The sequence below is a fragment of the Hemitrygon akajei genome, chromosome 27, assembly GCF_048418815.1.
Source record: "Hemitrygon akajei chromosome 27, sHemAka1.3, whole genome shotgun sequence".
NCBI lineage: Eukaryota > Metazoa > Chordata > Chondrichthyes > Myliobatiformes > Dasyatidae > Hemitrygon > Hemitrygon akajei.
The window spans coordinates 19,152,484-19,178,718 of record NC_133150.1 but is presented as its reverse complement, the minus strand read 5'-3'; the positions used below and the strand labels follow the sequence as shown (position 1 = coordinate 19,178,718).

Genomic DNA, 26,235 nt, shown 5'->3' with positions numbered 1-26,235 from the left:
GCATTTAAAGTTGTTATTGCATGTTGTGCACTTCCATTGACTGATGATGCCTTTTATGTCTGTAAGTGCACTTCAAAAGCACAGACTCCATATCTGCAACAGACACAAAATGCTGGAAGAACTCAGCAGGCCAGGCAACATCTATGGAAAAGAGTACAGGTGACATTTCGAGCCGAGACCCTTCATTGGGACTGGAGAAAACAAGATGATGAGCCAGAGTTGGAAGGTGGGGGAGGGGGATAAAGAAGCACAAAGAGATAGGTGAAACCGGGAGGGGGAGGGGTGAAGTAAAGAGCTGGGAAGCTGATTGGTGAAAGAGGTACAGGGCTGGAGAAGAGGGAGTCTGTTAGGAGAGGGCAGAAAGCCATGGGAGAAAGAATAGAGGGAACAGCACCAGAAGGAGGTGATGGGCAGGAAAGGAGGTAAGGTAAGAGAGGGAAAAGGGAATGGGGAATGGTGAAAGGGGCGGTATTACCGGAAGTATGAGAAGTCGATGTTCATGCCATCGGATTGGAGTCCACTCAGATGGAATATAAGGTGTTTCTTCTCCAACCTGAATATGGGCTTATCATGACAGTAGATGAGGCCATGGACTGACATATCTGAATGGGAACAGGAAGTGGAATTAAAACGGGTGGCCACTGGGAGATCTTGCTTTTTCTGGCAGATGGAGCGCAGGTACTTGGTAAAGTGGTCTCCCAATCTACGCCGGGTCTCACGGAGATACAGGAGGCTACATTGGGAGCACCAGATAGAGTAGATGACCCTAACAGAATCACAGCTGAAGTGTTGGGGTCATCTAATATATCCAGTGCTCCTGGAGTGGCCTCCTGTATATTGGTGAAACCCAACGAAGATAGGGAGACTGCTTCGTCGAGCACCTACACTCCATTTACCCGAACAAGCGGGATCTCCTAGCGACCACCCATTTAACTCCACTTCTCGTTCCCATTCTGACATGTCAGTCCATGGCCTCCTCTACTGCCATGATGAGGCCAAACTCAGGCTGGAGGAGAAACACCTCATATTCCTTCTGGGTAGCCTCCAGCCTAACGGCATGCACGTTGATTTCTTGAACTTCTGGTAATAGCCCCCTCCCTACTCCTTTACCATTCCCCATTCCCTTTTCCCTCTCTCACCTCATTTCCTTACCTTCCCATTGCCCCCCCTTGGTGCTCCTCCCTCTTTATCTTTCTTCCATGGCCTTCTGTCCTCTCCGATCAGATTCCCCCTTCTCCAGCCCTGTATCTCTTTCACCAATCAGCTTCACAGCTCCTTACTTCATCCTCCCCCCTCCCCACTCCTGGTGTCACCTTTTTTCTTCCTCCCCACCCCACCTTCTAACTCCGACTCCTTTTTTCCCAGTTCTGATGAAGGGTTTTGGCCCAAAACGTCAACTATACTCTTTTCCATAGATGCAGCCTGGCCTGCTGAGTTCTGCCAGCATTTTTTTGCGCTTGGATTTCCAGCAAGTGCAGATTCTCTCTTGTTTGTGATTGGACTCCTAATCTGCAGCTGTTAAAGTGGAGATACTCATCTTATCAAGCTATCACAACAGAGTATGTGATCATGTGGTAGTGCTTGATTGATTTTCTCCCTTTTTCCATGTATCTCTTGAAGATTCTGGCTTTTAATGGAGTGCAGCTCAATGGTTAACATTTACCATCGGGAACATTGTTCAAATGAGCATAACTTTAACATGTTGTTCATTTTTTAATGGACCATGCAAGCAAAATCTTAAATAAGAGTGGAGATTGTAGAAGAAAGTACGCATTCCACTTGATTTCTTCGCAGCACAATAAAATGAAACAGGGTACCACTTTTTAATGGATCCATGCAAGCAAATTATTTAATGTGAGTGGAGAACTGTGGAAGATAGCTCACCTTCCACTTGGTTTCTTTGCAGCAGGTTGCTCATAAGTTGGGAGCAGGGATTTGATCCGTGCAAGTAACTTGCAGGAAATGGACACGGAAGTGTTGCAGAAATCCATATTCAGCTTTCAGTGGTTGCTGTTCCACGAAGGCGTTTGGAGGATTTTGCTGAGAATGGGAAATAGTGGTCTTAGAGCCTCATTCAAGGATTGTCTATTCATTGCACAGTGGACTGGTAGAACCACCAGAAGGACTAGAAGATTTTGTCCATTCTGCTCCAATCATAGACTTCTTGAACAGGGGTCAGAAACAAGAAGTACCCATTCCTCCTCACTGATCTTGGGGGAAAAAAAAAGATCCTAATAGACTGATTGCAAAAATCATTATCACTGGTAAAGGATACTGGGCTGAAACAGAGGATGAAACTAAATGACCCCACCAGCAATGAAAAGGCTTACCACAGATGTCAGTTGTTCGACTCTTTATGAATGATTGACAATACCATGCTTTACCTCCTCCCATGATGCTGTTTCTTCCTGTTATTATTATCAGTCGTTGTATTAATCAAGTATATTTTCCACCAAGTCTTCTAAAATCCTGGCCTATTTTGTCTTCTCCCCATTTTTAGTAATCAAGAAGTTAATAGTCCCAAAAATCAAAGGCTTTGGTCATGTCAAAAGAAGACCAGTAATAGTGGGTGGTGCTACTCCCTGTATTTGTCTTGGAGCTCTCACATGGCGTGGATGATATCCAATGTGGCCCTGGATTCAGTGGCCACGTGGGTCAATTCTTCCACAGAGAGATACCTCTGTAGTTACTAAGACCAGACTTGTCTACACTCCTGAAGGTGGGATTGATTCTTGCATCTCTGAGGATCCCTTGAATATCATTGTTTACCCCTAGATGAGCATTTCAATGGGGATAATGTCCGCCCTCTTGGCTTTGTTATTTATGAACTGGGAAAGGACCTTTTCAAATACTTGTCAGTCAAGAATTAGGGACCAAACCCAACTCCTGATGATATGTGACATTTCCAAGAAAAATGCATAGAGCAACACCACCTGCTATCCCTGACCTTTTTGACATGATAAAAGCCATTGATTTTCAAGGGGGAGGGATTGTTGAACACCTAATCAAATTCAGATGCCCACTGAAACTATCTCCACTTATACTTATGGATTCATGCCAAGTCACTAACCAGTGTATCTACCACAGTTAATCTCGGTGAAGACTGTTGTGAAGCAAGGCTGCTTAATGGCTCCCACGATATTCTCAATCATTTAATGTCCAATAAATGTCCTATGGCTGTGGAACTAATGCTCAGAACCAATGGGCTCTGTTCACCTGAGCCTCAGCAGTCAAGGTACAGTATGCAGATGAAGCTCCTTGGATCTGCCCATCCTCTGAAGCCAACCAGCTATGCTGCCACGGAAACAAACAAGAACATGGCTTTGTATTGAGTATCTGCGAGACAAGGTCCACCAGTAACCTTCGACTGCACCATTATGCTTCCACAATGAAAGTTCATCTGGAAAATGTAGCCCATTTCTTTTTATCTCAATAGCCACCTCTTGGCAAAGGCAGACGTCAGTGGACCAATACAACCTTCAGCTGATTGAGAAAAAGTGTTTTGAAAATCAGGACCTCAGACTGAGCACAGCACTTGTGATCTATAGGGAAACAGTGAGCTCTGCTCTTCTTTCTGCTTCTGAGAATTAGAGTAGGCATCTCAGGCTACTGGGGGTGGGGGGAGACAAACAGCTAGGCTCTGCAAGATCCTCTAAATTCAATGAATTCAATGGAAGGATCAGAGAACCAACATCAGCTTCCTCTCCCTGGCCAGAATCATTGGCATTGAGGTCCAAGCGACCCTCAGTCTCTGAATGCCCAGCAGCAGACTTCTGGACCGGACATTCGGGCGTGAGCTTTGTCAAGTGAAGAAGTTACAGGGCACGTGGAAGCAAGGAGTCAAAGATGTGCTAAAAAAAAACTTGAAGAAGCACAACATTCCCACCGGCTCCAGGTGGTCTCTGGCCCATGATCACTCAGAAAGGATTTGGAACGTTTGCGATGGTATTGAGAGAGTTGAAGCCATGCAACATACAGAGAGCTGCTTTTAGATTATGAAAAGATGGTGTGCAGGTGGCAGAAGGAATGGAATATCTCACCAACTACCCACAGCCTCCAACCCTGACAGTCGTCTGTGCAAGAGCCTTCAGTTCGTGCACTAGTCTCATCACCGTTCATCAGTACCACTAAACCGGAATGCAACTCAGCCGTCCTCGATCCCACGAGACAGCCGATCCTGATGTTGGAGGACTGTCTGTGTGTGAGTGAGGAGGTGGAGAGGGTTTGGTCAGCTGTAGTTATTTTGTTGCTGCTATTGTGGTGCTGTGGTTATTGATCCTGTTGCTCTGCTGATTATTGTGAGCATGCTGTGTTGGCACCAGGATGTGTGGTGAAACTTGTGGTTTGCCCCCAGCACCTCCTTAGATTTCATTGGTAGTTAACGCAAACAGTGCATTCACTGTATACTTCGAAGTGCTGTACATGTGACAAATAAATTAATCTGAATCTGAATCTGCTTAAGAAGAAGATAGTTTTTTTGTATAAGCGATTTACTACAGCAGCTCGTTTACTTTATTTCCCCGCACTCCCAACCTTCTGCAAAGCCCTTTGCATCAAAAGGCCTCAAGAAGGTAGCAACCATAATTAAAGTTCCTCACCATCTAGGTCATGCCCTTTCTCATTACCACCAGCAAGGAGGAGGTACAGAAGCCTGAAGACTCGCACTCAACATCTTAGGAACAGGCTCTTCTGATTAGGCCATGAATCCATGAACACTACCTCACTATTTTGCTTGCTCCTAGTTTTTAAATGCTCTTGTAGTTTATAGAGTTTTTTTATGCATTGCACTGTAATGCTGCTGCAAAAGAACTGATTTTTTGCTGCAAGTCAGATTCACTAATCAGCTGGCAGACATTGTGGAAGCTGCAAGGCTTCGTGAAGATTAGGCCTCAAGCCATGGTGTTGCCTGTATACATCTGCCCAAGAGAGAGGCACTGGAGTCGGTGCGCTCCACTGGAGATGCTGTGGGTCGGCACCCAAGCTGGAGTCGTTGCTGCACCCCAGTGTTAAGCTGTATTGTGTTCGACTGCAGACTCCTGGACTCGGAGTCTTGGACGATATTTTGTTTTCTTTGGCTGGTATCTTGTGTGTGCTGTAGGCGCCTTCTGCTGGGTGTAACTGTTGGTATTGTGTTTTGCACCTTGGTCCCAGTGTTATGCTGTTTTATTTGGCTGTATTCATGGGTACTCACATATGACTGAATGACAATTTTACTTGAAGTTGAACTGTTGGTATTGTGTTTTACACCTTGGTCCCAGTGTTACACTGTTTTATTTGGCTGTATTCATGGGTACTCACATATGGTTGAATAACAATTTTACTTGAAGTTGAACTACACTCAGTGATCACTTTACTTTGTGTACCTGTACACCTTGTCCTTAATGCAAATATCTAATTTTTTTTATTAAACAAAATATACTTTATTCCAAAATAAAATTATATACAATAACCATTCAAAGACTTTCAATTCTTTACAGTTGGTACCATTACTGTCTTTACATTTTCAAAGTTCTAATGTTTTGCCACCCACGTGGCACTTTATTCTTTCATATTTACATTCAGGGGGTATACCCCCAACTCCTCACACCTCAACTCCCTCGGGAGAAGGACCCTAGACTGTGGTCCTTCCCCACCGGGCCCTTGCGGTGGCTGCACCGAGTTTGAGTGCGTCCCTCAGCACGTACTCCTGCAGCCGAGAATGTGCCAGTCGGCAGCATTCCCCCACGGACATCGCCGTGTGCTGGTAGACCATCAAGTTTCAGGCCGACCAAAGAGCGTCTTTGACCGAGTTGATGATCTGCCAGCCGCACCGGATGTTGGTCTCGGTGTGCGTCCCTGGGAACAGCCCGTAGATCAGAGAGTCCTCTGTTACGCAGCTGCTGGGGATGAACCTCGACACTGCCCCTTCCATCCTCCTCCACACCTTCTCCGCGAACCCACAGTGTGCAAAGAGGTGGGTCATCGACTCCTCCTCTCTGCAGTCCTCCCGTGGGCAGAGGGGTGTGGAGACGACGTTCCGGGCGTACAGGAGGGATCGGACTGGGAGGGCCCCTCTCACCGCCAGCCAGGTGAGGTTTTGGTGCCTGTTGGTGAGGTCTGGCGATGAGGCATTTTGCCAGATGAACTGGACGGTCTGCTCAGGGAACCACCCCACTGTGTCCATCTCGTCCTTCTCCTGCAGTGCCTGCAGGACCTTACGTGCTGACCACTGCCTGATGGCCCTGTGGTCAAAGGCGTTGACCTGAAAGAACTTCTCTACGAAGGAGAGGTATGGCGGCAACGACCAGCTGACAGGGGTGTTGCGCGGGAAAGGGGCCAGACCCATCCTTGCGTAGCCAGGGCGACAGGTAGAACCTGGGCACGTAGTGGCACTTGGTGCCCATGTACCTGGGATCCACACACAACCTGATGCAGCCACACACGAAGCTGGCCATCAGGGTGAGGGCGACATTGGGGACATTTTTGCCCCCGTTGTCCAGGGACTTGTGCATGGTAGTCCGTCTGACCCGCTCCATCTTGGATCCCCAGACGAATCTGAAAACGGCTCGGGTTATTTCCAAGCTGAAGGAGCGGGGGACTGGCCACACCTGCGCCAAGTACAGCAGCCCTGAGAGCACCTCACACCTGATGACCAGGTTCTTGCCCACTATCGATAGGGAGCGCCCTCCCCACAGTCCCAGTTTCTGTTTGACCTTGGCAGCCCGCTCCTGCCAGTTCTTGTTGCACGCCTCGGCCCCTCCAAACCAGATCCCCAATACCTTCAGGTGATCAGCCCTGATGGTGAAGGGGATGCTGGATCGGTCGGGCCAGTTGCCAAAGAGCACGTCTTTGCTCTTCGTGCGGTTGACCCTGGCCCCTGACGCCTGCTCGAACTGTTCGCAGATGCCGATCAGTCTGCGAACTGACCCCGGATCAGAGCAGAAGACGGTGACGTCGTCCATGTACAGGGAGGTTTTCACTTGGGTCCCTCCACTGCCTGGCAGCGTCACCCCTCTTATGCCCACATTCCTCCTGATGGCTTCGGTAAAGGGTTCTATGCAGCACACGAACAAGACAGGGGAGAGAGGGCAGCCCTGCCTGACTCCAGACCTGATGGGGAAGCTGTCTGTTTCCCACCTGTTGACCTGGACTGCGCTACAGATGTCCGTGTAGAGCAGTTTGATCCAATTCCGGATTCCCTCCCCAAATCCCATTTTGGAGAGTACATTCGTCATGTACGTATGCGATATCCTGTTGAAGGCTTTCTCCTGGTCCAAGCTGACCAGGCAGGCATCCACCCCCCTGTCCTGCACGTAGGCGATGGTGTCCCTCAGCAGCGCGAGGCTGTCTGAGATCTTCCTGCCCGGTACAGCACAGGTTTGGTCCGGGTGGATCACCTGCTCCAGTGCAGACTTGACCCCGTTGGCGATAGCCTTGGACAGGATCTTGTAGTCCACATTCAGGAGTGAGATGGGCCTCCAATTTCTAATGTCTTCCCTCTCCCCCTTCTGCTTGTAGATGAGGGTGATGATGCCCTTCCGCATGGATTCTGACATGCTGCCTGCCAGCAGCGTAGCGTTGTACACTTCCAGCAGGTCGGGGCCCACCCGGTTCCACAGAGCCGAATACAACTCGACCGGTAAGCCGTCGCTTCCGGGAGTCTTACCCGACTCAAAGGAACGGATGGAGCCAGTCAGCTCGTCCACGGTCAGTGGCTGCTCCAGACTCTCCCGCTTGCCGTCGTCTAAGGCCTGCGTGATAGACGACAGGAAGCTGCGGGAGGCTGTGGAGCCTGTGGCCTTTTCTCCGTACAGACTGGCATAGAAGGACCTGCAGATCCTCAGTATGTCTGTCTGCGAGGACGCGGCTGAACCGTCCTCTTCCTTGTTGTGGATCACAGAGCTCCCCCGTGCACCAATTAGCCAATCGTGTGGCAGTATCTCAATGCACAAAAACATGATCAAGAGGTTCAGTGAGTGGCAGTTCCGTGGGGGGGAAATACCTTGTTAATGAGAGCGGTCGGGGAGAATGGCCAGATTCCCGAAGAAAAAGGAGCCAAATAAAGTTGTCACTGAATGTATATCAGTAATAATCAATCCGATTCTTTGGGATGTGGGAGCTGTGGGATAACTACTTCTGCCATTAGACAGGATCAGTAGGAAGAGAAAATGGGGGTGGGGTGTTACCACCTGTCAACAGCTGTTCAGCTTGTTAAGTCCCAGTTACTTGCATACTGGGTATTACTAACTGCACAGACCTGTTTATTGCAAAATATCTCTGGCAGCTTATATATTAATGTGAATTTATTCTCCACTTTTTGCAATAAATACTATTAAATTTTGCTTCAGGAACAGAACACTGTGAACGGATTTGTAAAAACAGACTTGCATTGTTATGGTGTCTTGTCAAACTTCAGGATGTTCCAGAGTTTTTTGCAGCTGGTAAAGAACCACTGCAGACATCCCACCTCTCCCGGAAGTTCTGGGTTTCCCGCATATTGATAGCGGCTGAGAGAGGTGGGGGGGGAGGGGGGAGAAGAGGGGAGAGAGGGAGGGAGAGAGAGGGAGAGGGAGAGAGAAAGAAAAAAATGGCAGAGTGTTCCAAAAAAATATTTAAAACGTACTTCACCCCAGACTACACTGAAGCGTACGCCTGCCTAATATGGGTCAAAAATAATGAGAGTGTTGCTTGCTTCACTGTGTACAAGAGTGACTTTTCTATTGTCCATGGTGGGTTAAAATGTAAAAGACATGTTGAGGTGAGTTTAACAGGTGTCATTCATTCATTAGCATAGCTAATGTTATTTAAACTAACTGGCTAGCTGTTAAGGAGCTACTCTATTGCAGACATCCCATTTCTCCCAGGAGTCTCCTGTAAATTGATGGTGCTACCTCCCTGAAATGAGATTTTGCAGGGTGGGATGTCTGTCATTGGCAACAACTGGTGTGATCCAGGATTGAATTGGCCATGTAAACGGGACATTGCAGTCCAATTAAGGTTAAAAATAATGTTCAGCACAATGCAGTCACTTTATCTGCAAGAAATAAAAAAAAACAAATGAGGAACTATTTTTCTTACATATCAATTGTTGATGAAAGCATTTACATCTAGCTCACTCAGCTTATTAAACAAAAAGTTAATATCTCTGATCTTCCAGGATATATCTGTTCTTACAAAGAGGTATAGTTCCAGGTATCATTGTGGTCCTGATATGCAAATGACTCAGTTGAATCCCAGCGTGGACTTATTAACTTTAATGTGAGTTAACCTGTGGCTTTGTAATAATGGGCTTTATTCTTGTGAGATGCATTGTGGCTGAGATTGTTCTGGATACCCAAGACAGTAAACTTTGTAATAATGTAAAAGTTAAGTTTGCTTTGAGGTTCTTTCAATCTTCCTCGAAAGGTGTCTCGACGAGCCCTTGAATTGTGTTGGCATAGAGGGCTGTGGGCCAAGTGCAGGAAGAAGGCTGAAGATGGATGGTGCCCTCGGGTGGGAATGAACATGATGGAATGAATGCCACGGTTCACTGTTATATGACTTCATGATCCCATCACACAAACCCAGTGTTGCACACTGCAGTAAGTTGGCATATGACGTAATGTTTGGTGGAGTTAATGGTGCTGAGGTTGTCTTGGTCTACAGAGTGATATCAATATGTTGGTGAAATGGCTGTTGGAGTATTATCCAGATAGATATTAGATGGTTCAATTTGGAACTACTGCTGAGGATAGGACATATACCTTGGATGGTAGGGTCCTAAAAAGTATTAAGGAATAGAAGGACCTTTGACCAAGTCCACATATCCCAGAAAGTTGACAGTGCAAGTGGGTAACATGGTTATTAAGAATTTGGGATGCTGGTCTTCATTTGTCATGGCATTGGATGGGTAGGAAGGTCATGCTCCAAATTTACGGACCTTTGGTTGGAGTGTTGTGTGCAATTCTGGTTACGACACTGAAGGAAGGATGTGAGTGGGCTGGAGAGGACGCAGAGCAGACTAATCAGGATATTGAATGGAATGGAGCCTTCCTGTAATGAGATTAAAGAGGTTTGCTCTGGCTTTTCTCTAGAGCAGGAGGGATGTGCTCCAGTTTATAAAACTGTTCCTCATATCAGAGGTGGATAAAACAATTGGACATAGGTTTTGGGTAAACTATAAGAGATTTAGAGGGGATCTGAAGGGGGCGGGAGGGTGCTGTTTCACACAGAGAGTGTTGTGTGCCTAAAACGCACTGCCAGAGTGTGGTGGGATCAGAAGACCTTGCAGAGTTTAAGAGGTGTCTCAATGATCACTTGAATAACCCATTCATAGTGGGGGTGATCATTGTTCAGCATGGACTTGGTGGGGTGCGTGTCTTGTTTCCCTGCTCTGTGACTCTGAAACCAACAGTGGACAGCTTGTACAAACACTGTGTGCTTCAGTAATAGACGGCCAAAAGCCTTCACAAAGTTCACACCTAACCAGTTTAGAGGTCGAAGGACTAAATGATGAGAACAGGAGTAAAACTTTATTCTCCTCTATACCCCATGCAGACAACACATTAAAAATAAAGAATACATACGTTAATAGACAAAATCATAATTAATTATGGAAAATTGTTGAAACATTTACGACTCTTAAATGTGTAAAACACAAAAATGCTGGAGGAACTCAGCATGTTTGGCAGCATTAATGGAGGGGAATGAACATCTGATGTTTCTGGCCAAGCCCCTTCATCTGGATTGGAAAGAAAGAGGAGAGAAGCCAGAATAAAGGGATGGGGAGAGCCCCTGGGCTTCTGCCCTCTTTCTTTCCAGACCTGATGAAGGGTCTTGGCTCGAAACATCGATTTAATTAGTCCTTCCATAGTACTTGCTGATTCCTCCAGCATTTTTTTGCATGTTGTTTCAGAGTTTCAGCATCTGCAGTCCTTCCTGTGTCTTTTAATTTGTAGAATATTGAAGGACAAACCCTGTTATGCACAAGTAATACATTTTCCTAAGGAATATCACATACTGATAATAAATCCAAAATGCTCTGTCAGGTGAATACACCTAAGAAGATTTGTACTGTAATTCTGAACAACTTCTGGAGAAAAGCCAGCGTGATCTTTCTGGACTGTTTTCCCTCTTGACCACTTGGGTCGTTCCTTGAATTTGAGTTTGGTTGGGAAGATTGTTACTAGTCCATTGATTATATTTATATCATACCAGGTTACACCATCCATGTTTCACTTTTATACGTTACAACTGCCAGTGTGCTTATGAAACTAAGTTCATTTCTGAATGGCAATAAATTTTAAAGCTGCTTTTTGTTTAGTAAAATATAGTGTGGATAAGTAAGTTATGATTTTATTTGAGGTTTTCTTGCACTCTTATGCCAAGGTGCTGTCATTCCCTTTCTGTTTCCTTCATTGCCTGTCTCTCCTTGGGAGCAATATGATGTGTTCATTAATTCATTACTGACGCTTTTGTATATTACTCACCAATAACATTCCCTCAGAAGTAGGACCAGTTCTATCTCATTGTTTTTCTTATTATGGGACACGACAGCGTGTACCTGTTTGTCAGGAGCTGATTACTGCTGAAGTGGGAGGCGCAGGAATTTGAAATAACTGCTTGTCAATCTCAGTGCAAAATATAATTGAAATCTTGCCTGTTTTAACTCTTTGGTAAGCGTTGAGAGTGATTTGCTTGCCTTTGCAACAGCAAATTATCCCACATATCCTCCTGTTGCATTGAAATTGTCAGTGACATTTGTAATATGCAAATGTCCTAAACCAGGCATTTGGTAGAAAACAAGGGTAAAGTGTTTCAGGCAGGAACAACTTCTGCCCTACTCTTAATCTGTCCTGAAAATATTTTTGTGGGAAGTTATGTATGCTTAGGTTTGAAGAAAATTGAACCAAATTTTTTTTGGTTGTTTCACCAGTTTGAAACTCCTCTTGTACAAATAAACTGTATGGTGACTACCCATAATTACAATGATTTAATTATTTTAATTTACTCTCTCTGAGGAGTAATATACTGTCACTTTCAAAATTGTATTGAGACATTATGTTGCACATCAGGATTACAACACAAGTTTGTGAACTGTAATCTATTAAGGCCCTCTTCGTGAACTTGACTGAAACAAGTTAGCATTGTTCATAAAATGCATAATTTCTAAATCCTTTAGAGCTTATTAGAGACTACATTGATAGATCATTTGTCTGCTCACCCACAGTGTATTCCACATCACTTGCTGTTGAAGCCTTTTATTTGAAATAAAAATGAGTGGGTGGAGGGTTTAGAAAGATGCCAGTTAAAATTGCTTCAGATTTGCATGCCATCATGAGTAGGGGTACAACAGGGCTGTGTTCTCTGTGACTGTGCTTTGAAATACATGAGGGATTTAGTAAATGCTAACTTGCTCTTGTTTTTTTATGCTGCTAAAATCCTTTTCTCTGCAAACATGCTTGACATAGGCTCACAATAAATTTATTGTCAATAATCAGGCTATTCAGAAAAGAATTGAAATCTCTGTGAAGTGAATAAGATGGCATTTTGCTGATCATCCATTAACTTTTTCTCAGCTGCCGATTTTGCATTGAAGGTTCCATTATTTCTCATTATTCAAAAGCCAGACACAGTGCACTGTCAGACCCAGATATTTTACTGCCAAATTTATAAGTGCCAAGTTAATGTCATAATATAATTTCACAGAAACATAAAAATATCTCAAATGAACTCTTGAACAACATTGAGCAATCATAGGTTTCATGGACAATTTCTGTGGAAGAATAAAATAGTGTAACAAATAAAGCCCACTTCCACCACTCCCATCACTCCAATCCTCTCGTATCCAAGTTTAAAAAACTGCTTCTGTAACTGAGCTTCATGCATGATATCAATCAGAATTACTTTTGGGGAAATAGGGTATTTATGTTAACTGACTGGTTTCCTGTTAAGTTCATTCCTTGTGATATTTGGCCAAGTTGTAAATATAATATATTGACATTTTGATATGCTAAAGAATACCTTGATAACCATCAACAGTAAAGAAGAGGTCCTCTCTGCTTAATTTGGAACATCCACTTTAAAATGTTGCTGTCAGAGAGTGGTGTCCTGTATTGAAATGGTAAGGTCAGTTAATGTAGTTTGACATTTGTCAGGTACAGTGATAATGTCATCAGTCTGGGACAGAACAACACGTGATGTGAGGGAACATGGAAGTGAGAATGAGAAATAAGGACATGTTCAGAGCACGAGGCATCGAGTCCTGATATATGCACTATCTGATTCAGTACTAGGATAGATTGCAAATGCACAACTATGGCAACGGAGACACAGGCTTTGCAAGTAAGTTGAACATTAGTGATGAGAATGGAGAGATCCGGGATCCTACACTATCAATATTTTATGGAGCCAGCTACGCTAGGCCCGAGTTGGACATGGTGGCTCAACTCATTTGAACTTTATGCTGACGGTGAAGGACTGATAGTGGACAATAATGCAGCAGATAAATACAAAACAAAGAAGGAGAGCAGTACTTTTGCATCTTGCAGGACCAGATGTGCAGGATATATTCTCAACACTACCAAACAAGGGACAAGTCACAGGCGACATTGCAGAATACAAGATGTGTTGAATGCTTACTTCGTACGCCAGGTCGATGCTATGTTTACCCAGCAGCATTTTCATCATCTTGCCCAAAAACAAGGTGAGACGGTTCAACAGTTCTCTACTCGCCTTCTGCAGGCAGCAAAAGACTGTAATTTTCAAATCGACACAGACAACCAAATCAGCGATGCCGTTGTGGGAAAATGTAACTGAGACTATGTGCAGGGAAAACGACTGGAGAATATGCAGGGCCTAACACTTGCCCCTACGCTGGAAGTAGTAGAGGAATAAATATCAGCCATGTCACTCCAAGTGAGACAGCTAGAGTCTGTGTGCCATGTTTCACACTGTGAGGACACAACAGGTGGCAAAAAGACAAGGAAGAAGAAAGTCTGCTAATGCAAATGAAAGGAAATACAACGGAAGTGAAAACACAGATCAACCGGAAAGAGATTCAAAGTGTCCAGCTCATGGACGGACATGCAGAAAATACACTGTAGAGAACCACTTTGCAAAAATGTGCCAGAAAAAAGGATTAAAGACACAAAAAGTGAACGATGTTGAGGATGAACAGAAGGAAGTTGCATTTGTTTTCATGGGACAGTCATCTGGGAAAATTATTTTTTGTGTAGGTGGTGTAAATCTGTGCATGTTGGTACATTTAGGAGTCAGAAGTAACATAGTGAGTGAAAATGTGTGGGAAAAACTTAAGTCAGGAAAGTCAAAATTTCAAGATGGCGGTGCGACGCAGCTTGCAGCGGCCACTCCGGATCTGATTATCTGTTATTTGTGAAGTGGGGTGCCGTGCGCAATCATAATCGATTGAAAACGGACGTGGGAGCACGGAGGAACATCGGGAAATCTCCAGGAAGACCTTCTTCATTGCTGCTGCTGCTGTGAGGTCCAGGACTCTGCTGGGAAGAACAGGCCCCCAGTCCTCAGTGTTGCGTTGCCGATGGCCATTGGCAGGGCTGTCTTAATACGCTCGGCAGAGGATGGTGCTCGGAGAAGCTGTGCCAGGGGGGATAGTCGTCAGCTCGGAGGTTTGATGGACTCGGAGTCCGCTGCAGCCAGGTCACTTTCGGTGTGTGCTGCGTCTGCGAGGCTGGGTTCGATGGAGCTTTCATTGTCTGCTGCGTCTGCGAGGCTGAGTCAGGCGGCGCCGTGGAAGTCCATAGCGGGGGTATTCCCTTCTGCCGCCAGCGTGGGATGACGAGTCTGTCGGGACCCTGGCAACTTGTGGAAACTGTGTGGTGATTTCTTTTGAACTTATAGTCCTTTAACATCTTTGGACTATTTTTACTGTGCCCATGGTCTGTTTTTTTAATCAATTATGCTATTGTTTGCACTGTTGTAACTATGTGGCTTTGTGCAGGTCTTGTAGCTTTAGTTTTTGGTCTTGTTTTGTCTGGTGGATTTGGAGCTCCTTTCCGGGGAACGCGCTAAGACGGTAGCGCGATATTAATACACAGCAGCCTCTCCGGACTCTGGATTGGGGATTGCCAAACGTTACGTGGATTTTCTGGTGTAGTCTGTTTTGTCACGTGCTTTTGTGATATCATTCTGGAGGAGCGTTGTCTCATTTTTTAACTGCATTGCATTTGTGGTTTCTAAATGACAATAAACTGAATCTGAATCTGAATAAGGAGTGTCGTTCATATATTCCTTTGCAAAAGAGAAAGCTGTACCCATATTCATCCAACACATCACTGGAGGTTGAGGGGGTGTTGGAATCTGAACAGACCAGCCAGATTTCATCGTGATGAAGTGCAATGGTGAACCACTCCTAAGCAGAGAAGCAGCTACAAAACTGGGTGTGGTAAAGATTGGAGAAAAAGTGCCAGTAGTGACAGATATTAAGGAGTTACTTAAGCTGCAGTACGCAAAAGTGTTTTTTTAAGGGGTAGGAAAGCTGAACACTTAAGGAGGTCAGTCTGTATATTGATCCAAAGGTAAAGCCTGTGGCCCAGACACTCAGGTGTGTACCTTCCGATTTAAGGGAGGCTGTTGGGAAAAAAAACTGAACAGCTAATGAAAATGGACATGATTGAGAAAGCTGAAGGCACAACTCTTTGGGTTAACTGAGTAGTAACTTTACCAAAACTCAACAAGGATGTCAGAATGTGCCTAGACATGAGAAGGGCAAATGAAGCAATTGGGAGAGAAAGATATCCTATTCCTATTGTAGATGAGATACTACAGGGTATGAATGGAGCAGTGGTGTTTAGACTTGAAATGGGGCTGTCACCAGCTAGAACTAACTCCAGAATCTAGGGGGATAATCACATTTGCTGTGCATAATGGAGTGTATATGTAAAAGAGACCGTTATTTGGCATGTCATCAGCGAGTGAGCAATTTAGCATGAGATAGCAAATGCTTTAGCTGGAATGGAAGGAGTTGAGCACACCTCCGATGATGTGATTGTGCATGCGCTTAACCAAAAACTGCATGATGAGAGACTGCAGGCTGTTTTGAAGAGACTCGCAGAGTGTGGACTGACACCGAACCTGGAGAAATGTCAGTTCAACATGGACAGACTAGATTTCATGAGAATTCTCTTGTCACAGAAAGGCATTGGACCAACTGAAGAGAGCAGTAATGGAGGCTCGTGAACCACAAAACGCCACAGAAGTGAGGAGTTTCCTAGGTCTTGTTGGCTACAGCTGCAGATTCATACCACAGTTTGCAATTTCGTCAGAACCACTTAGACGATTGACCAGGAAGAACACCCAGTTCAAGTTCAGAGAAGAAGAGGGCCGCGCATTCAAAACCCTAAAATAGGAGCTAGCAAGAGCAGGTTCATTGGCCTACTTTGATAAAGATGTGCCAACTAAAGTAATAGCAGATGCTAGCCCAGTCAGACTGGGGGCAGCACTTATACAGAAACAAAATGAAGAAATGGTACTTGTCTGCTATGTGAGCCATAGCCCCACAGACTGTGAGAATAAGTTCTCACAAATAGAGCAAGGAGAATTCACACTGGTATGGGCATATGAAAGACTTCATCCATATTTGCGTGGGAGAAAATTTGACCTGATCACAGATCACAAGCCTTTGGAGATGATTTATAGCTCAAGTATACGCACGCGTTGAGCGGTGGGTCTTAAGATTGCAACTATACGACTACAGAGTCATACACATGCCAGGAAAACAGAACATTGCAGACCCACTGTCCAGGCTGCTTGGGAGAGACTGCTCAAAAAGAGACACAAATATGATTCGGAGGAATATGTCAGGTTCATAGCTGTGAGTGCTATGCCTAAAGCCCTGACAACACGAGAGGTGGAGAGTGCCACAGGTCCAGAGTTGCAGGAGCTGTGTAAAGCCACCATGAATAGACACTTTGAGAGCTGTAAGGCATATGCACCCATTGCAAATGAGCTGCGTACTCATGGCTGTCAAACTGTATTTGGACCCGACCCTCCAGAATCACTAAGACTGAGATTGTTACCGGATGGTCCTTGGCAGGAGGTAGCTGTTGATTTGCTTGGACCATTACCAACAAACCATTCCAATCTAGTAGTGGTTGATTAATACAGCTGATTTTATGAATATTGCACTTTGACCTGTACCACTGAAGAGAGAGTTATTGACAGCCTGGAGAGCATTTTCAGTAGACATGGACTGCCGGTATCTATCAAATCAGATAATCAATTCAGATCTGAGCAGTTCAAGGAATATTATGAGAGTAATGGAATCAAATGCCTGAAAACAATACCAGAGGGGGCTCAGGAAAATGGCAAAGTGGAGCACCAAAATGCATCACTGATGAAAAGGATCAGGATTGCTCAAGCAGAAGGACTTGACTGGAAATGTGAAATGCAAAAGTATGTGACTGTGAACAGATGTGTGGAACCTGCCACTGCAGGAACTTGTTCTGCTGAACTTCTTTACAATCGCTAAAAGAAGGGAAGTTACCAGACTTCAAGGAGTACACACAGCAGACCTGGAAGTACAAGATTGGAATGCAGAACCAAAAGTAAATTACAGGCTGTATGCAGACAGTCACAGAGGAGCACAAGACTCTACTGTAAAAGTTCGGGTCACTGTGCTTATGCAGCAAGAAAAAGTGGACAAATTCACCACACCTTCCAACACAACACCACACAGGGTGGTGAGAAAAACAGGAAATCAAATGGTAGTTGAAACTCCAACTGGAGTGCAGATGCAAGGAACACCACACATGTAAAAAAAAAGTTCAACACAAGAGAGACTTTTGACAAGCAGGAGAAAATTCAGGGATTTGACAATGAGGTAATGGACAATATGGTGGACAGTTACGGACGAGCTCAAGTTTACAATGTGCAAAGGCCATTAACAAACATTGAAAGCAAAGAGAAACCAGTAGAAAGAACTCAGAAGGTTAGAAACAACCTCTAAAGTTTAATGATTCTGTATTGAAGTAAAGCCTTAAGTTGAGGGTTTTGAAACAAGGAAAACTGTTGTAAGTTGAAAATGAAGTTTTTGGTTCCAGAGTAATCGAAACAGAAAATGTGTTGGTTATAGTAATGCATATCAGAGAATATGTGTTGAATTGAAATGGTTAAATGTGTTCTAAAACATTGAAGTTCATTTCTCAGGAAAGGAGGGATGTCATATATTGAAATGGTAAGGTCAGTCAATGTAGTTTGACACTTGTCAAGTCAGTGATGATGTCATCAGTCTGGGACAGAACAGCAAGTGATGTTGAGGGAGCATGGAAGCGAGAATGAGAAATAAAGACATGTTCAGAACATCAAGCATCGAGTCATGATATATGCACTATCATAGATAGATTCCAAATACACTGCAAGAAGGCATATTGTTCTTGTACATTGCAGCAAAATACCTCCATTTGGTTCATGGTTTCACAGAGATAAAAAAACTAATAAGAGCTTTGGACCATGTTTTGAAATGCCTCCATTGTTATCCTTGGAAACCAACGTTGAGGGTAATTCCCAGTGCAAATCAGAATCCCATCGATGTCATATAACCTGATTTTCAGCTTAAGCTATGGTCTCTCATCTGAAAAAGAGCAGGAACTCAAACCACTGAAAAATCTCTATTAGGATGGTCATGGCTGGTATGCTGGAAACGAACCAAAAGCTTTTTAGATCACCACTGGTTTAGTTTTTGTCAGGCACACATACTTCACTGGAAATTAATTCATTTTATCATTGATCAGATTATGGAAATCATTGGAATAACCAGGGCATAGTTGGTGACAACTGATAGCAAAATAATAAGTCTCATTCGGTTTATTTCAAAATATTACCAACTCTACTCTGAAACATAAATGCAAATTTTGTGGATGTCTCTGATCAAAACATTTGAAAAGTAAATAGCCTGAAGAAGAGAGAGTATTAGTTGTGGAGAAATGAAGAGAGGGAATGTGAAAGGTGGGATTGCTCCTATGACATCCATCATGGAGTGTTTATTAAGTGAGTGCAAATCTTCCATCTTCACCCAGTCTGGCCTATATGACCCATAGCTCAATCATCATCATCATGCGCCATACTCTGCCAGAGCCTCAGCGACCACTTTCTTCCACTGAGATCTGTCGGCAGTCAAACCTCTTGCATGTCTGGCAGTGAGGCTGGTCCACTTCTTGATGTTGTCATTCCAGTTATCTTCTGTCTGCCTTGGGAGCAGCTTCCTTCTACTTTGCCTTCAAGCACAGTGCATTCTATTGTGTCATCAGTTCTTGAGATGTGTCCAGAATAGCGAAGTTTCCTTTGGATAACGGTTTCCAGAAGTATTGGTTTTATGCCAACCTTTGCTAGGATTAAATTGTTGGATCTCCTTTCAATGTACGATACCCTGAGGATCTGTCTGTATGTCCACATCTCAAAAGCTGTCAACTTCTTTTCATCAGCTGCTTTTAGGGTCCATGTTTCACAGCCATATTGGGTTACTGGCCAGACGAGACTCTTGAGGAGGCGTATCTTGGTGTCATTACTCACAGATCTATCTTTCAAGATGTTCCAGAGTTTGGTAGTGCTTGTGCGTGCCTTTGCTAGCCTTCGCCTTATTTCCTTGCTGCAATCGTTTGTGTCATTTAGTTCTGCACCAAGGTTACTTGTTCGATCTTGTCAAGGTTACTTGTTCGATCTTGTCATTCCTGATGTAGATGTCAGCTTGAATTGCAGTTTTGCTTATCACTATAACTTTGATCTTTTTGCCATTCAAATTCAGCAATCCAAATTCAGCAGAAACTTTTGGAACATTATTGAGTAGTGCTTGTAGGTCTTCTTCTGTTGTGGCTAGCAGGGCTGTGTCATCTGCGTATCTCAAACTACTGATGGTTCTTCCTCCTATTTTAATGCCAGTGTTGTCTGGATTTGCCAGTCTCATGATCATCTCAGTGTAGATGTCAAAAAGGGATGGAGAAAGGATGCAGCCTTGGCAGACTTCTTTCCCATTGCAGAATGATTGAGTCTCACCAGATGTGGCCCGAAGGCTGGAGGATTGTGTAGTTCAATAGTTGATTCTTAAATTTCCTTTGAAATAGCCAGCAATACATAGAGTTCAGTGGCAACTAGGCCTGGATGTCAACCACTGAAATAAGTTCTGGGTGTCTATGTGCCAACAATAACAAATTTAAAAGAAATAGATGATAAGGATTTTTAGGCTTTAGCTAATTTGCTTTATTGCAGTGACTCAGTTGTGTTGTAGTTACAGTAAATTTAAACATGGGAAGCACTCTTCTTTCATTAATAACACTAAATGTCTGTGAGAAATCAACAGCCGGTAGTTATACATATCCCTGAATTTTGGATTCTGTTGATGCCTATGGGACTGAGTGAGTTGAGATCACTATAAACAATTCTGACACTGTTTCAGATATTTTGTATTGGCTACTGTTATGTTTTGTAATTCCAAAACACTAATTGCAAGAAAAACAAGGGAGACTGGTATACAAGTCAAACTTTGTTTTTACTTTAAGCAAGACACACATGTATGATGTGGTGGCGTAATGATGTATGACGTTTTGGTATTTTTACATATAATCTGCATTGCATTATTTAAATAACAAGAGTGCTTAATCAAACAATATATTAACAATATTACTCAAATATTATTGAAATATTAAATACGCTACAGTTCTCCCTGCTTAGCTGCAATCTCCTACTCAATATAGAATGCATCCCAACTTAGAATGCCATCCTTGAATATTACAACGACATCATCCAATAACTTGCTGAATTCGCTTTCAGTTGATACTTTTATAGGGGATGTATCATGTGGTGGATGGATCTCCAATGAAGTTGTAGTTCTGTCTGCCAGTTACGACCCCACAATGCTGGCCCTTCTGTTTTTACCACGTAGAAGCCTAATCTAGCTTGTTGGTTGTTGTATTTCACTATTACAAATGTCATTCCCACAGGAATGATCATTTCTCCAATGCAAGTTCTTAGCTGGATACCTGCAGGCTTCAGTTTAGTATCTTTGAAATGCCATTCAATCTCATTTGTGGATTGAGTACAACAGCTGAGCCAGTCTCCAATTCCATTTTAATTAATGTGCCGTTCACGTCTGGTGTAAGCCACATTGCTTATCTACTGTAAGTTTCACAATGTAACTCTCAAGGCGACTCAGTCTTGTGTCACTCTCATCAGATTTTCCATCAACAACATGAAGATTAGTGCTGTTCTTGAAGCTGCAGCTTGAAGTTTTATCTTGATCTCTTCCCTGTGATGTCCATTTATTTTTGTCTGCCTGATATATTATGATCACTTCAATTCAATCATGTTTGCTGAAATGGACTCCCTTTCCTGTTGATTCTGCTTATGAAACCTAAAGCATTCTGCAATTAACAATTATTTTGGTTCTAAATGTTCCTGCATTACTTTCATGATTTCAGAAAAGCTCCTTTCTGCTGGTTTGGTTGGAGCAGTTAAACTTATAAACATAATGTATGCATTTAAAACCAATGTGATCAGCAAAACTGGTATTCACAACTCATTGACTATTTCATTTGCTTCAAACTATGCTCAATCCTATACAAAATCCAGTTTTTTCTTGTACAATTCAATGCATCTAATTTTCCGATGTAGCAGCCATTTCTCCTTTATTTATTATTCCTATCAACTGGTACTCACTGCTTATTATCCTGTGAATTTGTCCATTTTCTGCTTTTTTAAAATACTTGACGATTTCTCACCCTCCCTTCCAAAGGGACACGTGTTGTGCTGCTTTTTTTAAAATCCTAACATCTCACTGTTCTTTTTTGCAAAATTGAACTCGCTCCACTTTAACAAGTAGGTAGTCAGCTCAGGTTTGTTTAAACTTCCTCATTGCTGCTGTTAGGTTTTGTAACTCTGAAACATAAAACTAATTGTAAGAAAAACAAGTGAGTCTGGAATGTGAGTCAAACATTGTTTTTACTTTCAGCAAGACACAGATGTCTTGACATATGCCATTTACATGTTTTACATGTAACCCACAGTACATTATTTAAACAGCAAATGATCAACCAAACAATATGTTTACTATATTACTTAAGTATTACTGAAATGTAATACTACAGCTACCAAACCTGAAAACCTGAACTTCTTGAACTGAAATTTGGAAATAATACCGACAAACTTTTCAAGAGTTCTAACTATATTTGTTGAAGTAAACTATTTTGAAAACTGAGATGTTACTTATCAAAAATGATTTTGTCTCTTTTAGTGACTTAGTTTGATTGTACACTAATACTCTTCCAGAAAATTCTCACCGTACTCCAGGAAGATGACAACCAAACATGGACAATGGAATAAGGAGCTGAGCAACACATTTTGAAAGCTTAATCATTTTTTGGTTCACATAAATAATCAAGAAAGGTCATTTTAATTGATGGGACAGGCTAGCTGGTATGGAAAGGGGATTATAAAGAAACAATGTTGTATTTTGTGGTAATGCCACAAAAAGGAGTCCTGCCATGTGCAGAAGTTCGCTGATGACACGGCCATAGTGGGGTGTGTCAGGAATGGACAGGAGGAGGAGTATAGGAAACTGATACAGGACTTTGTGATATGGTGCAACTCAAACTACCTGCGTCTCAATATCACCAAGACCAAGGAGATGGTGGTGGACTTTAGGAGATCTAGGCCTCATATGGAGCCAGTGATCATTAATGGAGAATGTGTGGAGCAGGTTAAGACCTACAAGTATCTGGGAGTACAGTTAGACGAGAAGCTAGACTGGACTGCCAACACAGATGCCTTGTGCAGGAAGGCACAGAGTCGACTGTACTTCCTTAGAAGGTTGGCGTCATTCAATGTCTGTAGTGAGATGCTGAAGATGTTCTATAGGTCAGTTGTGGAGAGCGCCCTCTTCTTTGTGGTGGCGTGTTGGGGAGGAAGCATTAAGAAGAAGGACGCCTCACGTCTTAATAAGCTGGTAAGGAAGGCGGGCTCTGTCGTGGGCAAAGTACTGGAGAGTTTAACATCGGTAGCTGAGCGAAGGGCGCTGAGTAGGCTACGGTCAATTATGGAAAACTCTGAACATCCTCTACATAGCACCATCCAGAGACAGAGAAGCAGTTTCAGCGACAGGTTACTATCGATGCAATGCTCCTCAGACAGGATGAAGAGGTCAATACTCCCCAATGCCATTAGGCTTTACAATTCAACCGCCAGGACTTAAGAACTTTTTAAAAGCTATTATTAATGCTTTTTGAGATAGTGATTTAGATGCATATCATATTTTTTACTGAGTTAAGTATTGTATGTAATTAGTTTTGTATGGGACATTGGAAAGAAAAAAAAGTTGAATTTCCCCATGGGGATGAATAAAGTATCTATCTATCTATCTATCTATCTATCTATGTTACCAATTACTGTGACATTCTTTAAAAAGATCATTTTTGCTTCATTTGCCAAATGAATTTCATTGTTGACTTTAGATGAGTTGAGCTGAAGGGCCTGTTTCTGTGATAACTCCATAACTCTATCTGTTTTCCTTTTCAGCTGCTGCATATGAAAAGCAACAAGTACTTGACAGTGAACAAAAGACTACCAGCCCTGCTGGAGAAGAACGCCATGCGAGTCACCCTGGATGCCACAGGGAACGAAGGTTCTTGGTTATTCATTCAGCCATTTTGGAAGCTACGAAGCAATGGAGACAATGTAAGGATTACCACTACAGGGTTAAATTCTGACAGCAAAAATATACGTGTTGAGTACTTACATTTTGCAAAACAGCCAGGATCCTGTTAGACAAAAAAAGTTCTTTTCTTCACCACACCTCTTTCCAGTGTACTCCATCTTCACTAATAATGATGAATGAGGGAGGCATTAAGTACTGAAATCACCTGCTTTCTCAGTTCACACCTCCTTCACTCCTAATGATGAGCTTCTCCCTGTCACATGCCCTACTTTCTTCTTTCCACGTTTTTTATTCTCCGAGCTATCGCCACGATCTTCCCAAGTTCAATGTATCCCTAAAATCATCTCCCTAGTCCATTAAACTTTTAACCACCTATAATCTATTCCTGGTTACTCTTCTAGATGACCTTACCTGAAAGTATTTTCAAAACTGCTGTTAGCTCCTTCACAGAATTCCCCCTCTTGATCTGCCAAAGCTTCCATCATGATAGGAAATGGGAAACTTCTCTATTGGAAATGTGCAAATGGTGAAAAAAAGGGAAGGGAATTCAAGGAAGGAAAGGAGACCAAAGGAAGAGAGACAAATCTCCCAAACTCTGGCGTAGTAGCAGTTTCTTCCTTGTTACTTTTGTGAGCAAGGTGAGTTCTTTGTGTTCAACAGGAAGACAAAAAGCAGGCAGCTCCCTGCTTTCTTAGAATTAGCAAGTCTTTGAAATCTGAACAGGATACAGTGTTTTCAGGATCTCATCTGCATGTCTGAAATTAAATGCTTTCCTTTAATAATTTGCTGGGGGTGGGCGATCAAATCAGGATATATTAGAAATGCAAATATTGTCATGACAAATGATGTTTCAAAGTTAAAAGTTACGTTTAAATTTTAAGGTACTCTTTTAATAATATGTATAATATGTTAACTCTACATTTCAGGTGGTGGTTGGAGACAAAGTAGTGTTGAATCCAGTCAATGCTGGACAGCCATTGCATGCAAGCAATTATGAACTTCTGGACAACGCAGGCTGCCAGGAGGTAAGAGCCCAACAGAAGAAGAAGGTTGCATCAAAACAGGGAGTAAAGAACTAATTCAACAAGACTGTGAAAAGAACCAAAAGACAGAAATAGAGAATGTAATTTATGCTGAAAGAGAATTAAAAGATAAAGAGGACAAAGAATGGTATTTATAAAGATCCAAATAAGTTTAGCGCACCTAGTTTGTGTAGGAGTTCCATTTTGTAGTTGCTGAACTGTATTTTGTTCAGTTGAAGGGTTCTATGGCCATAGAAACAAATCTATTTGACCGTCCTCTCCACCTCAGGAAATACTTGCACAGATATGAAATATGTAAGGATAAATTGTATTCACCTCTATTAACAATGCAACAAAGAATACATTTATAATCATTTTAGAAATACTAAAAGAAAGTTATTTGTTACAGCAGATAGTTGATAGGTTGTCTACAGAAGGTATTTGTTTTCTCTTCAATATTATTCCATTTTTAACCTTCCAATTCTAGGTAAACTCTGTAAACTGTAACACCAGCTGGAAGATAAATCTCTTCATGAAGTACAATGACTACATGGAAGATGCTTTGAAAGGGGTATGAAATACTAGTTTATTGTATTGCTGATAGAAAATATTGATAATGTGCAGGCCATTAAGGTAGAAATTCAGAGCACTAAAACTTAAGTTGGACACAACATGCTTAAAACTTATTTTATGCCCGTCAACTTTACAGGGCTATTCTGAAGTTTATTTGTTGTGGATAATGCAGTAGGTTTTCAAAGCTTGCAGAGAGATTTCGGCCAGTTAGAAGAGTGGGCTGAAAGATGGCAGATGGAGTTTAATGCTGATAAGTGTGAGGTGCTACATTGTGGTAGGACTAATCAAAATAGGACATACATGGTAAATGCATGTATGGTAAATGCATGGTAAGGGCACCGAGGAATGCAGTAGAACAGAGTGATCTAGGAATAATAGTGCATAGTTCCCTGAAGGTAGAATCTTGTGAATAGGGTGGTGAAGAAAGCTTTTGGTATGCTGGCCTTTATAAATCAGAGCATTGAGTATAGGAGTTGGGATGTAATGTTAAAATTGTACAAGGCATTGGTGAGGCCAAATTTGGAGTATTGTGTACAGTTCTGGTAACCGAATTATAGGAAAGATGTCAACAAAATAGAGAGAGTATAGAGGAGATTTACTAGAATGTTACCTGGGTTTCAGCACCTAAGTTACAGAGAAAGGTTGAACACGTTAGGTCTTTATTCTTTGGAGCGTAGAAGGTTGAGGGGGGACTTGATAGAGGTATTTAAAATTATGAGAGGGATAGATAGAGTTGATGTGGATAGGCTTTTTCCATTGAGAGTAGGGGAGATTCAAACAAGAGGATATGAGTTGAGAGTTAAGGGGCAAAAGTTTAGGGGTAACACGAGGGGGAAATTCTTTACTCAGAGAGTGGTAGCGGTGTGGAACAAGCTTCCAGTAGAAGTGGTAGAGGCAGGTTCGATATTGTCATTTAAAAATAAAATGGATAGGTATATGGACATGAAAAGAATGGAGGCTTATGGGCAGAGTGCAGGTCCGTGGGACTAGGTGGGAGTAAGC

At 42.8% G+C, this 26,235-nt stretch overlaps 1 protein-coding gene across 3 annotated transcripts in view; it reads left to right on the top strand.

The window, feature by feature from the left end:
• Positions 1 to 26,235, top strand: part of itpr3 (inositol 1,4,5-trisphosphate receptor, type 3) — a 310,863-nt gene that overhangs the window by 114,789 nt on the left and 169,839 nt on the right. For all 3 annotated transcript variants that reach the window (XM_073030432.1, XM_073030433.1, XM_073030431.1), the window contains exons 5-7: positions 23,500 to 23,658; positions 24,565 to 24,663; positions 25,148 to 25,231. In XM_073030432.1, coding sequence (XP_072886533.1) covers positions 23,500 to 23,658; positions 24,565 to 24,663; positions 25,148 to 25,231 — 342 coding nt within the window. The remainder of the gene's footprint in view (positions 1 to 23,499; positions 23,659 to 24,564; positions 24,664 to 25,147; positions 25,232 to 26,235) is intronic.